The 14,245-nt window shown below is 49.9% G+C and overlaps 1 protein-coding gene across 1 annotated transcript in view; it reads left to right on the plus strand.

The window, feature by feature from the left end:
• Window positions 1–14,245, plus strand: part of TBCD (tubulin folding cofactor D) — a 176,825-nt gene that overhangs the window by 91,196 nt on the left and 71,384 nt on the right. Inside the window, exon 14 of the mRNA XM_065897953.1 lies at window positions 9,586–9,742. Coding sequence (XP_065754025.1) covers window positions 9,586–9,742 — 157 coding nt within the window. The remainder of the gene's footprint in view (window positions 1–9,585; window positions 9,743–14,245) is intronic.

Below are 14,245 nucleotides of genomic sequence, written 5' to 3' on the forward strand. Positions count from 1 at the left end.
TGGGCTGGGTGGGGTACCGCTTGGGGTGGGGTGGGCCGCTGTGGGCTGGAGGAGGACCCCTGTGTGTGTGGTGGGGGGCTTACCTTCTGTCTTTCTGTCACTTCAACTGGTGTCAGATCTTTTGTTTATTAAATTTTTTTCTTTTTTTAAAAAAATTAATTTATTTTTTGGCTGCATTGGGTCTTCGTTGCTGCGCGTGGGCTTTCTCTAGCTGCGGCGAGCGGGGGCTACTCTTGGTTGCGGTGCACAGGCTTCTCACTGTGGTGGCTTCTCTTGTTGTGGAACATGGGCCCTAGAGCGCATGGGCTTCAGTAGTTGTGGCACGCGGGCTCTAGAGCACAGGCTCGGTAGTTGTGTCACGTGGGCTTAGTTGCTCTGCGGCATGTGGGATCTTCCCAGACCAGGGCTTGAACCTGTGTCCCCTGCATTGGCAGGCAGGTTCTTAACCACTGTGCCGCCAGGGAAGTCCTTTTTTTTTTTGGTAGTTCATATTTATTTTTTTATTGAAGTATAGTTGATTTACACTGTTGTATTAATTTCTGCTGTGCAGTAAAGTGATTTGCTTATACATGTACGTACATTCTTTTAAATCTTCTTTTCCATTATGGTTTATCATAGGATATTGACTATCGTCCCCTGTGCTATACGGCAGGACCTTGTTTATCCATTCTGTGTATAATAGCTTACATCTGCTAACCGCAACCTCCTACTCCATCCCTCCCCCAACCCCCTCTCCCCTGGTAACCCCAAGTCTGCTCTCTGTGTTTGTGACTCTGTTTCTGTTTTGTAGATAGGTTCATTTGTGTCATCTTTTAGATTCCACATATAAGTGATGTCATGCTAATTTTCTCTGTATCATTCCAGTTTTAGTATATGTACTGCTGAAGTGAGCACACAGGTCGTTTTAATGTTTACTCTTCTTTGATTTGTCCTCCTCTCTTCTCTGATCCACGTTCCACGTAGGAATGGTTTCTAAATGGAGTAAATGTGTTTGATGTTGAGAAGGATCAGTGCCCCCTGAATAGTGGAAAAGTGTGGAACCATATTTTAAAGTGTTGTATTGTCTTTTTTAATGATCGTGAGGATCATGTGTGTTCATTATGGACATTTGGGACAGTGACATAAAGAAGAAGCTAAGGAAACCTGGAATCTTGCTGCCTGGAGATCAGCCCTGTTGATGTTGTGGCACATGGGGGTCGTGAGCATGAGTGATCTGGGGCTCTCTCAGTGTGATGCATGGGCTGGCTATGCAGTCCAACTCCTGGGCTGTCCCTCTATGCCTCAGTTCCCCGCCTCTCAAGGTTAGTTGGACAAGGGCCTGGCCCAGAGTGAGTACTGATTGTCACTGGTTTCAGCACACGAGCCATTGACTAAGTACAGTGTACTTGGGGGTTCTGAGTGTCCTCCTGTCATTTAATGTTATTTCGGGTGGCAGTTTGAGTTGCATTGAATGGTTCTGTTGTATTTAATCACCTCCCATTCCCCCTCCCCGTTATAGCAGGGCTTTGTTTCTGCTGTTACAAACCATGGTCGCAGCAGTGCGGCTCTCGTGACAACTTGGGGACACTCCCCGGGAGGCTCAGGCACACAGGATCAGGCCCGTCTGACTGCAGAGCTGCCCTCACCACTTTGTTACTTGCTCCTCCTGAGCCCATGGTGAGTGGCTTGAGCATAGACCAGTGCCTGCACTGTCTCCTCAGGACAGGTGCCTGGCAATGGACTTGCTAGTTCAGGGTCAGCTTGTAGGCGTTCTGCCCACAGCCCTGTGGGTGGGTCAAGGTGGGTCATGGCCACATGGCCTGCTGCATCAACACGCATGTCTGGGGATTTCGTTGAAAGTCAGGTTCTGTCCGTGTGATCTTCAGAAATGGCTCTCTTGTCCTTATTTTCAACATTCACATTTTTTCAACTTTCTTCATCCTCTCTTTCTCCTCTTTTTAGGTTGAGATGTTCGTATGATATATGTGAACTCCTTACGTGTATTTGCCATCCCATCTTTATCTATTATACCACATTTACGTCGTTTGTTATTTGCTTTAAAAGTTTAAGTGTATTGATCTACTGAGGTTTGAGATGCTTTATGCAGGAATTTTTGCTAATCACTTCCTTTGAGCAGGTGATGTGGCAGGAACTGCCCTGTACACCGAGGGAATAGGGCACAATCAGGTGGAAGGGTAGGTGCTTCTTGTTTGCCTCAGTATTGCTTTGTGACTGTGTTAGGCATTTCAGAAGGTCCTGCCCTCGGGCAAGGCTTTTCTGGCTAAAACAGTAACTTCCTCCTGTCTTGCCTTGTGTTTCTCTTGTGAGGAGAGTCCTTATCTTGGCTAAATATGCATCACAGTAATGGCTGTACCCACTTAGCCTGGACTGTGGGCTTCACATGTGCTGGGAACTTGTGTTTTCAGAGCACCTGGTGAGAGAGCGTCTGTTTCTGGCTTCTCGACAGCTGAGCCTTGGCTCTGAGCCACAGCACTGTGGGCAGTGGTGGCGGGGGTCTTGTTCACAGGGAGGATGCGTGGGAGGGCTCTTGGACCAGCACAGCCATGTGACTTTCTGTGGAAAGGGAGAGGGCTTCATGGATGCTCCCACTGTGGCAGGTGAGTGTGCTTCAGACACCTGGGGGAGAGTGTAACCAGGGGCCCACCCCAAACCGCACCGGATGCTGCTAAGATCCCGTTCCGTTATGCGCTGTGGAGACGAGCCCTGGCTGGGGTCTCCCAGTGTCTGTGGGGCAGGGGTCCTTCACCCTCCAAGGAAGGCCAGCATGCAAGTCTGAGTGGTTGGTGCTGTGGCTGGCAGTGCTGCCCAGAGGTCAGCTAAGGGCCTTTGGGACAGTTTTTCAGATGTCCTATGGGAACCGAAAACTACGTGTCTGTGGAACCAGATTTTCTGTCCATCATTTCCTCTCCCCCAGCAAATTCAACATATTTTTTTCTGAGCAAGTTGGACTGCATTCTTTAGGAAGGTATGATGGCTGTTTGTACTGGTGGATGAAGTAGAAGTTCTGTGGTGATGGCCACACCTGCTCCCGGGAAACCGGTACTTTCCTGGGCTCAGACTCTGGGCAAGCAGGTTCGTGGTCTGAGTGTTGGCTCCCCAGACAGCGCCATCATGTGCCCAGGCTCAGAGGCATCTCGGGAGACTCAGCCAAGTGTATCCCGGGAGATGTTATTCTAGGGCGTGTCGGGAGATTTGGCCCAGTGCATCCTGAGAGATATCATTCTAGTGCATCTCAGGAGACATGGCCCAGTGATCCTGGGAGACTTGGCCCCATGCAGTGATATTCCTTATGTGATGAGTTTGTTTTGAAATTAGTATAATTCATTACTTATCAAAACACATAGCTTCTGTGCTGGCTGTATGATGATTTTTTTTGTGGATGCTGAAAAGTACACTGGGTTCCTCCTGACCTCTGGAGATGTGCATTTGTAAGCCTTGCAAGTGGGGACTTGGTGCTCTGAGGGTTAAGTCGTTTCTCTCACCTGGAGGCTGCTTTGTCCTTAGGCGATTGGTGTTAGACAAATGACATGCTGTCTAGAGAGAAGGGTATTTAAATTACATTGCTGGACTCTGGGTTGCCAAAAGGAAGCCCTCTGGGGAATCTTATATATTTGACATGTATTTGCAGTGTGTAATTGGAACCGTGAGAAAGGTCTTTGTTCAGTGCTATTGAAGAGTTTTCTGTATTTTAAACCTGTTGGATCTGGAAAGAGTTGTTAGTTTTTGAATTCTTTTCTCTGATAATGACTTCTTAGAAAAGTTTAGGGCAAAGACTATTTCTACGTCATATACCACCTCCTCCCCCAAAGCTCTGTGATTGCTCAGTACCCTGCATGGACTGGGGCTGGTCTGTCTCTTGTCTTCCTGTCCCTGGATATCAGAGCTGGAAGCCCAGAGCATACTTTCGCACAGAAGAGGCTGGTGAAGGCCTGAGAGGTCGGGGGCAGCCATGGGCCTTGCCCAGGAGCAGCAGAAGCAGGCCCGACCCCATCCTTCTATCCCTGGGGCATGATACTTACTACCACCTTGGGATGAATTGGAGCCGAGAGCCCCACTTTCCAGTTTTCTTGTTGAAGAAATCCATCATCTTGCTTTCTCTCCTTCTGAGCTATTTTACTTTATGAAAATCAAATTCCTTTCCAGTGACTGTGAGGCAGGTGTCCCACCGTTGCTGTCAGTGGCTGCATAGTCCCCTCTCTCAGACCCCAGTCCAGCAGCGAGGCCTGTGTTCGTTCCTGGCAGCACTTCTTCACCTGCACTTGGATCTCAGCCACTGATGTTTGTGGCAGGTGTTATAAATGGGTCACTGAAGCTCTCGAGAGAAAGATTTTGAAACTGCCCGTGCCAAGGACTGGGGTGGGACTTGCCAGGGAGGCTTTGCCAGGCAGCTACAGCAGCATGGCCACATGGGTGGGCAGGGCTGGCAGTGAGACCCTGAGGCCCAGGCGGGCTTGGGTCTCTACTTCTCTGACCTAGCTCTGTGGGAGGATGCAGGAGGACACAGGGAAGTCCGGCGCCTTCATGTCGTTGGAGGGCCAGGCAGCTACCCAAGGACATCACATGCATATGTATGGGTGCCGGGGACCAAAGTTGGGGTTTGTGGGGGTCACCTTGCCACACAGAACTCAGAGCCCACGTTTCTCACCGATCTTTTCTCTCTCAAGTAGGGTTGAGCCCGAGTGCAGCATACGGCTCCCACTGCCCTCTCACAAACTGACCACCTTCCATTCCTTGAGACAGAGAAGTGGATGGGCTGGGGAGCAGAGCCAAGGAGTCTGTGGAGCGAGTGAAGACTGGCACCTGGAGCCACACATGGGTGGTGGGTGCACAGGTCCTGACCCTTGAGACAGAGCAGTGGGCCAGATGAGCCTATGGTTGGACCTCCTAGTCTGCCGATTTTCCCACCAATAAATGCCAGTCAGCCATGCGGGGGTCTGTGTTGTGCTGAGGCAGACGTCTATCAGTGGGTGCAGATGACAGTGCGTGTCCTTTTCCTCGTGACTGGTCGACCTCGCGAGCCATCTCACAATTACTTGGGGTCAGGCTCCCGCAGCCACTCAGGGGCCTCAGAGGCAAGCAGGTTGAGAGTGGGGCCGTGTCCCTGTGGAGGTGGACTTCTCCCTGGGGGCCCTGAGCATTTCTCAGTGTAGTAGTTGGGTGCGACGTCCACCTGAAGTAGAAGTGGACAGTACTGACCGCTGTCATTCATAGTTGTCTATTTTGAAATTGATTTTGTCCAGTGGACGGATAAATTGGGACTCAGCAGTTAGCATCCAGATTTCCCTCAGGCTATAGAGTTGCTGAACAATCTTCCCCGGAAGTGTCTGGGCAGCTGGGTAAAGTGGCGGTTTTAGAGAATCTGGGGCGGCAGTGACAGTGAGTTTATGCGATGCTTCCCCTCAAGGTGCCACAGCCTGTTAGTTTTGACATGCGTTGGGCCATGAATGGGCTACGCTCTTAACACAGAGAGTGAATATGAACAACACTAGAAAACTAGGAGTAATTCCAGGTAAACTAGAACTTTTCCAGGTAAGACAAATGAAGACCAATTTGAAGCATTACAGATTTGGTTTAGTTCAAGTTTGGATAATAATTTTAAAATCGCGAATTAGATTTAACTACTTTATCGGAAACAGTTGTGGTAGTGTCCTCTGGTTTGGTTTGGCATTTATACATGCTCCATGAGTCTTTTTATTTTTTATTTTATTTTATTGAAGTATAGTTGATTTATAATGTCATGTTAGTTTCAGGTGTACAGCCCAGTGATTCAGATATATATATACATTCTTTTTCAGATTCTTTTCCCCTAAAAGTTATTACAAAATATTGAGCATAGTTCCCTGTGCTATACGGTAGATAACTTTGTTGGTTATCTGTTTTATATAAAGTAGTGTGTATATGTTAATCCCAAGCTCCTAATTTGTCCCTCCCTCCTTTCCCCTTCGGTAGCCATAAGTTTGTTTTCTATGTCCGTGGGTCTATTTCTGTTTTGTAAATAAGTTCATTTGTACTATTTTTCAGATTCCACATGTAAGTGATATCATATATTTGTCTTTCTGTGTCTGACTTACTTCACTTTATATGATCATCTCTAGGCCCATCCATGTTGCTGCCAGTGGCATTATTGCATTCTTTTTTATGACTGAGTAATATTCCATTGTGTATATGTACACTACCTCTTCTTTATTCATTCATCTGTTGTTGGACATTAAGATGGCTTCTGTGTTTTGGCTGTTATAAATAGTGCTTCAGTGAACATTGGGTATACATGCTCTGTGAGTCTTAACTGTATGCTTCAGTTTTAGGAGGTGGACACAGAGGGACAGGTACTCTTTCAGAAAGCTGAGCTTAGTTCCTGGTGTGCTGACTGGTGGAGGCAGACCCTTGTTAGCTTCAGTGGCTCCTGCTCAGGGAAGTTTGCCTGGTGCTCCCAGGGTATGATGCCAGGCAGAGAGGGCTCCGGGGGCTTTGCAGGTGGGAGGGGTGGCATGCACCTGGTTGTGGCCAAGAGAGATGCGAGGCCAGTGGGGAATTGGTGTAGTGGCCCTGGGGCACTCACGAGAGGGAGCCATGGACAGCTTGGGCTCTGCTCTGTGGAGGTGAGTCACTAGGCTGACCAGAGGCTGAGGCTGATAGTGGTTCAGCAGTGATGGAGGGGCTGGGCAGGGAGATGCTGGACCAGAGTGAAGGGGTCCTCTGCAGAGGTGTGGCTGCTATGGGTGGGGCAGGCCTTGACTGGACACAGGGAAACAAGGAGGGGCAGCCCTGGGATGACCACTGTGCCCTGAACTGTGCCCCAGAGGGGCATGGGCCACTGGCTGACATGGGATGTGTGGGTGAGATGGGCTTTGTTTCAGACGTTGTGGAATTTGAGGGGCCTTTGCATATCCCGTGTGGGGTGTTGTACTGCCATTGGGTTGAAGACGTGAGAACTTGGCAAGAGAGTGGCTCCATGTTTAGAGTCCTCAGCCTGCACAGCGGAGGAATAAGGCCAGCTCCAGGCATGAGTGACCTTGGTGTCCACAGCGTGGGTGCCCGGCCAAAACTTTGAGTGCAGGTGCCCTTGCAGTGCTGCTAATGTTGAGGAAACATGTTCTTGAGGTCCTCAGTCCTGGTTGAGATGCATATAACTGATAACACAATGTCTGAGATTTTTATTTTGGAGTACATTTATTTTGTGTAATTTCAAGTAAATTTATGTGAACATTTACAAATCTTATTAAAAGTAATCATCATACGTATACAAAATGGTACAGAATCAAATCTACTTTTTGTTGCTCTCTATGGAGAATCAAAAGTCTTTAGATGCAAAAGGCAGAGGGGACATTTGTATATAATATTCATAGTTCTGCCATTGTTTCTTTTGATTCTTTGCCTAAGACTGTTTCTAGGTACATTTCTTTGGAAGATAACTTCTGTGATGATAGTTGCATGTGCAAATAATTGGTGCTTCATTTTTCTTAAATCCGTACCTTGAGTGTCTTTTCTCAGACTGCAGATTACAGCAGAGAGAGAAGATAGAGAAGAGAGAATTGAGGTGCCCAGGCCCAGGGGAGATCCCAGTCCAGATGTGCCTGAGAGGGTGGGACTGCCGCAGGGAGGGCTGGTCCCCTCTGGCTGTGCCTTTGGTCACTTGGTGCATTTTGTGACCCTATCCGTCTCACCGCTGGCTCTCTGGCTCTTTCTTTGTTCGCTTTGTTTAGTGGTTGATCTCCCCTGCTGTCTTATGCATCGACCTTCACACGCTCACACCAGTTCATGCACGTGAGAATCGTGTATGAGTTGTCTGGGCACCACCTGCCCCACATGGGACGCTACCATGTTCCAGTTCTACCCTGGACATCTCTCGCTGTGTCTGCAACATGTGGCCTGAGGGGTGGTGCCTCTGAGACAGGGAGACTCTGGCCGTGTGCACAGATAGAAGAATGTGCTCCCACCCCTGGCCTCCCGGGGGGCATGGGCTCTGTACCTGCCCGTCCACTGTTGTGCTCGGTGGCCCAGTGTTGGATGGTGATCCACGGAAGCGGTTCTGCCCTGGTTGCCCGGGAGCTGGCATGTGCGGCCACGCCATCTTCTCAGAACAGATACTCATTTTCACTTTATTTTTATTTATTTATTTTTTATTTTTGCGGTACGCGGGCCTCTCACTGTTGTGGCCTCTCCCGTTGCGGAGCACAGGCTCCGGACGCGCAGGCTCAGCGGCCACGGCTCACGGTCCCAGCCGCTCCGCGGCATGTGGGATCTTCCCGGATCGGGGCACGAACCCGTGTCCCCTGCATCGGCAGGCGGACTCTCAACGACTGTGCCACCAGGGAAGCCTTCATTTTCACTTTTAATACTTCTCTAAACACCGTGGGAGCTGTTCAGTGTGCTTTATGGCAGCATCGTTGTGTGTTTTGAATCAGTAGATTGAACTGGTGTTCAGTCTTCAGCATGTTCTTTCAGAGAATTTCATTGAGTGTGATTTAAAAAAATTAATACTCTACCTTTGAATTGTTAGTTAAAAATTTTCTGAGGGTTATTTCTATTACATTTTACTATTATAATCATTTTAAGAGGCTTTAAACAATTGTTCATTTATAAAATTAATTCAGTACCTTTATACTTTTAAAACCTTATGCATGAGTGTTTTGTATTTTCTTTTTAAGTACATGTCTCTAATAAGCAAACCTTCCCCAAGTACTTGAAATACATGAATCTGATAAATTTCATAGGTAAATACAGCACAATTTCAGCTCCCTTAAACACTACAGTGCTTTTACCATGGGTCTTAAATTCTCTCATCTCTTTATAAAATCACAAATTACATGTGCACTATTAAAAACTCAGTGAGACATTTTAAAATGGAACCAGAAGGACAATCTGTATGTACTTCAAATTACTTTAAATATCACAGGTGTTTTAGGTAAGTAAATGTATCTGGTTTTCCCTGAAGTTAGCACAGAATGACCATGGGCTTTGCTTTGTCACCCTAGTTCTTAGCCCTAAAGCTCGGTGAGGTCCCAGATGCCCTCTGAGCAGAGCTAGGACACCTGTGTAACGGGGTCTCCTCCCTCCGAGCTTGCTCACCAGCTGGTAACTGCTTTGCGGCTGAATTAGAAGCCCGTCTATCGTTCGTGGTCCCCTTGGCAGCAGGACTCCAGGGTCCGGTGTCCTCTGGATCAGATACTCTTTCCTCATCAGAAGGTGTCCCAGGTGGTGCTGCTCACCCTCCTCTTGCTCCCGTGAAATGCCAGCCCTTTCCCTTGCTGCTGGTGGCCTCTGTGTCCCTTTGTGTCTCCTTGGGCCCGGCAGCGTCCCTTTGGTGGGCCCCGCAGGCATGTCCGTGCCGTTCTCTAGGAGTTTTGGGGCAACTTTTGAGAAACGTTTTCACCTGAGTTGAGCTGGTAGACTTGTGTTTTCCTTGCAGATGCCCTTTCTGAGCAGGTCGTGAGTTTCAGAGTGACTTTGGGTGGGACCATGTGTGTTGCTCACACCTGCCTCTCTGGGGCTGAGGTGCCAGCAGGGTTGTGGTACAGTAGGTGCAGCGTCTGTGGAGCTGAGTGCTGCTTTGGCTGCATCACGGTCTCTGTCTCCCATGTGCAGTTGTCACCGTGATCCTGAAGGCGCTGACATACGAGGAGAAGCGGGGCGCCTGCAGCGTGGGCTCCAACGTCAGGGACGCCGCCTGCTATGTGTGCTGGGCCTTCGCACGGGCCTACGAGCCTCAGGAACTGAAGCCCTTCGTGGCCGCAATCTCAAGGTAAAGCCTGTTAAATGATTTTCCAGTCACTGTGGAGGAGTGACAGCATTGGCTCGCCTGCTTCACTGTCTGCACCTGTGCAGTGAAAACCAGCTCAGCCTCACAAGGCTGGAAAAATACATTTCCCCTGGTTTCCTGGACAGAGCAGTGAGGGCAGCAGGCTGTGCCACCCGTGTGGGCCCGAGCCCTACTTCTAGGATCCTGTGTTTGTGCCCTGGAAGATTCAAAACAGATGTGTCCTCAGTATCGTGATGTTGTGAGTTAATTTTTTCCCTGTCTCCTGTTGGACTGGAGTCCCTTTGACGTGAAAAGGGAGGTCAGGTCTCTGCTTCTAGTTGTTGATTAAGAAGCTGGAGGAGGTGGCCGAGCATGGCGGCAGCCTCTGGGTTAGTCATGGTAGTAACACTGATCCGATGGCTTTTCCTAGGAGATGGATTGCAACCTTGTTCTCAGGTCCTGGAGGCCGCTGGCCACGAAAGAGGTGCCGTGAAAAGAGCGGGAGACCCCCCCAGGTCTCAAAGCATCCGCACGGCAACTCTGTCCTGACATCATCCTCTTCCGGTCCGCGCATCGGGTCCCTCCCACCTTCTGAGCGCCAGCTGGGCCTGGGGGAAAGCCGTGGAGGGCGTGGGCCACTCGAGGGTCCGGAGAGGGTCCTCAGACCTGTTTACTGCTCCGGATGCGTGGCCAGGCTGTATTTCTCAGTCTTTACCCTCGTGTGAAGGAGGAGCCTGCAGAGCAGCTTGAGGATTCTGACCCCTGCTTAGGGAGACGCACTGCTTCCCAGGAGGTTGTAAAGGTGTCTGACCCCTTCCGGTCCTGTCCATCCTTGGGAGGGGACGGGTGGGGTGGGAGGGCAGTAGGCTTGTGGAGGTACCGTGGCCTGAGGCCTGGCTGCGGAGACCAGGCTGCCTGTGCTGAGGCCTGGCTGCGGAGACCAGGCTGCTTGTGCCTTTGTCCCTTGTTCCTGCCCTCGGGCGTGCGTTCCCCACTCTCTCATTGCTCTGCAAACAGTGAGATCGTTTGCTGTTTAATGCAGCTTCAGGGAAGGCGCTGCCTACTGCTTTCTTGTTCTGCTCCTCCGCTTTTTGGAAGTTGCTTCTGTAACTAGAGAATGAAAGCAAAAAAGTGTGTTTTGCTCGTTGTTTACATCAGCAGTCACAGGATGATGGACCCTTAGTTGGGCGCTGTCTCACTCAGTGTCACGGCTTCCCACTCCTCCAAGGACGCTTGCCTGGAGCTAAGCCAGACCTGGCTCTGCAAATGCCACACTGCCTCTGCCAGAAGCAGATGTGGGGGAATCTGGCTCCAAATGGTCATTCCCATTTCAGAGTTAAATCATCCCGACAAGGCTTCTTTTTTCAGTTTAACCTTTGTGGCTGAGAGCTTGGAAGGTTGCAGGAACCTGGGCCCCTGCTTTCTCCAGGGGCTGTCTTTGGTTCAGCCCAATGGGAGAAGCATTGCCAAGGGCTGAAGGGTCAGTAGAGGCATTGGGCCCAGAGGTGGGCAGCCACCACTCACCACGTCCTCTGCTTCGGGGAGCAGCTTCTCATTGCCCCGTAGGTGAGAACATCAGAGTCACAAGACCTCGTCACCAACTTGGAGAGAAATAGGGTCCTGAGTCCTGCTGTCCCTGCTGGCATACGTGGGCCAGAGAGCAGGGTTCTGTGCAGGCCCTGGGCTTGGGAAGGGAGCCTCTTTCACCCAAAAGCAGATGCCATTGCAATGCTAATCTCAGCAGTGGTTTTGTAATGCAGAGTACCAGCCGGTGAGTAGAAGTGCTGGTAAACGTTAAGCCTGGCCCTTGCTCACATGGCATGACTGTCAGTGTGGATTCCTGGCTTGGGCAGCCCTTCGCATACTCCTGTCCAATTTTCCTGGAGGCTGAAGGGGCACCGGCACATCTTACTTCAGGGTGATGCCCCGTTATTCAGAAAAGGAAAGACCTCCTTTGGTGAGAGGGTTACTTCCTGGAGCTGGCGCCTGTTGGGAGAGGGCTTTGAAGAGACCAGCGACCCCGCTGGGTGGAGGCCTGTGCAGCCCACCTGTTGGACGAGGGTGATGCAGGTCTGCTTGCAGCTGAGGGGTGGGCTGAGCCCTACTGTGGGGCCCCCGAGGGAACTGGAATGTGGGGGGGACAGAGTGCAGGTGGGTGGTTAGGACACCGAGCTTTCTGAGCTGGGACTCATTTTAAATAGGGACAGATCACAGCTGCGTGTACTGGTGGCAGCGTCTGTCCGCAGAAACTCATATGGTTCACCTGGGGCCTTTGATCTCCGTGGAGGCTGAATTTCCCTGACGTCTTGGATACGCCCAAGCAATCACTGATGAGTTTACATATGCTGAAACCACCAGCTTGCAGGGGAGCCCAGAGACTCCTGCTTCACAGCCCTCCTAATTTACCCTGGAGTTAGTGCCTCATGGAGTTTCTGCTCAGAAAGGCCCCTCTTGTCCCCTTCCCCTGTGCCCATCCCAGGACTGGATCAGCAAGTGCCCGTTGGAGCCATGCCCGGCAGCTTTCTCAGTCCAGTTTGGCAGGTTCCGAGGGAGCCTGTGCTCCAGCCTTTCCTGGTCCATCTAGACAGCAGGCCCGGGGGGTGGAGCGGGCAGGCTGGAGGGTGAGTCACAGTGCCAGGTGAGTCTGCAGGACGCTGCTGGCGCTCGCTTCCCTGCCCCAGGAGTATCGGTTGGGGTGTGTCCTTTGAGATCAGCCTCCCGTGGTTTGTAATAAGTGACCACATTTTAATTGTCAGCTTTTAAGACTGTTCATCCTGACATATGATAAAATCTTGATATCTTTATACTTTCACAAACTCATCAGTAGATCCTGCAAAAGTAGACAGTTGCGATCAAACTGTAATTCTGTAAATGAACTAGAAACATCTGATGAAAAGAATCAGGTGGTGGTAATAACGGGCAGGGCTGGGCTCAGCCCATACAGAGGAAGAGGTCAGAGTGTGGCCGGCCACCAGCTCAGTGAGCCGTGCAGGGAAGGAACGCTCACCTTCCTAAAGGAACTGCTCCGGCCTGCTCCCCTTCCTAAAGGGGAACTGTTTTTCCCCCTCACCTGTGAATATGTGCTTACCCTCTCTGTTTTGTAAATACCAAAAAGGAAGTTTTTAGGTCATTTTAATCATGGTTTGAATTAGTGTTGGTCGATTTTGAAAACCTGTATTTGCTAAGCGTTATATTCAGATAAAATAAGAGATGGAATAATTATTTTGTGGATAAGTACATAGGGCTTCCTGAAAAGCCAGGTGTAATTTAGGGAGAAAGAAACACATAAAATTAAAATGGTAGAGGATGGTTGTGCATTATCTAGAAAGTACCATCTCACCAGTAATCAAAAGCTAATTTGCAAGAAAAGGAAAAAATATCCCTGTTGCCAGCATGTGTGTTGGTTGTCACCTTCTAGCGATTTCCTCACCTGAAACTCTTTTGTAAGCCGAGCTCCTGTTGACATCAACCCTGCAGGGCCCCTCCCGCACCAGGGGCAGTGCCCGACTCAGCCTCGCGGAGCGAGCTGGGCGAGCAGGGCAGCGTGGGCAGTGCCTGGGGATTGGCTCCCAGATCTCTTCCTCGAGGGCAAGATTGTTCTGAAAAATCAGGAAATGGCAAGCATTGCTCAAAGCTACGTCTTGTTCCCACTCAGCATTTCTTGATGACAGACTCTAGGGGGAAGATAACTATCTTCCTGTTTTTCGAGAAAAGTTAAGTGGCAATTATTGACCAGAGTGTTCCCCCCTGTCCACCTGGTAGGTCTCCCCTCAGACTCCATTTTAGCTCTGCTGCGAATGAAAAGCACTTTAAAGACGTCTTGTGTTTCGCCGTTGTGTCAGCTGGTATGAGCTTTGATTCTTCTGATTTAGAGAAAGCCACAGGTGCGTCTTGTAATTTTTTTTTTTTTTTTTTTTTGTGGTACGCGGGCCTCTCACCGTTGTGGCCTCTCCCGTTGTGGAGCACGGGCTCCGTACGCGCAGGCTCAGCAGCCATGGCTCACGGGCCCAGCCGCTCCGCGGCATGCGGGATCCTCCCGGACCGGGGCACGAACCCGTGTCCCCTGCATCAGCAGGCGGACTCTCAACCACTGCGCCACCAGGGAAGCCCACATCTTGTAATTTATTCCAAAACCAATGTGACTTGAAACCTTTAGACAACACGGATGGGTAAGAAATTATTAGTCTGATATTTTAAAAAGTTTTTGACTTTGAAATGACAAGATTACTGTTACTTAAGGTAAAAAGTATATTTTGTATTTTATTGCTACAAAATATTACACAAACTAACAACAATTGAGTTCGGGGTGAGATCTGCTTTTTGCTGTACCTGCTAAAACCAGGTGCCTGGAGCTCGGAGCAGGTCCAGGCACGCAGCTCCCCTGACTCGGACAAGAAAGAAAGTCCCTTTCTGTTTGACACAGACCATCTTTCTGTGTTGGCAAATCCTGGTGAAGTATTACTTGAACTCTCCCAGCGAAGGCAAACAGGTGAAGATACCTGAGAG

The sequence above is a fragment of the Phocoena phocoena genome, chromosome 19, assembly GCF_963924675.1.
Source record: "Phocoena phocoena chromosome 19, mPhoPho1.1, whole genome shotgun sequence".
Classification (NCBI taxonomy): Eukaryota; Metazoa; Chordata; class Mammalia; order Artiodactyla; family Phocoenidae; genus Phocoena; species Phocoena phocoena.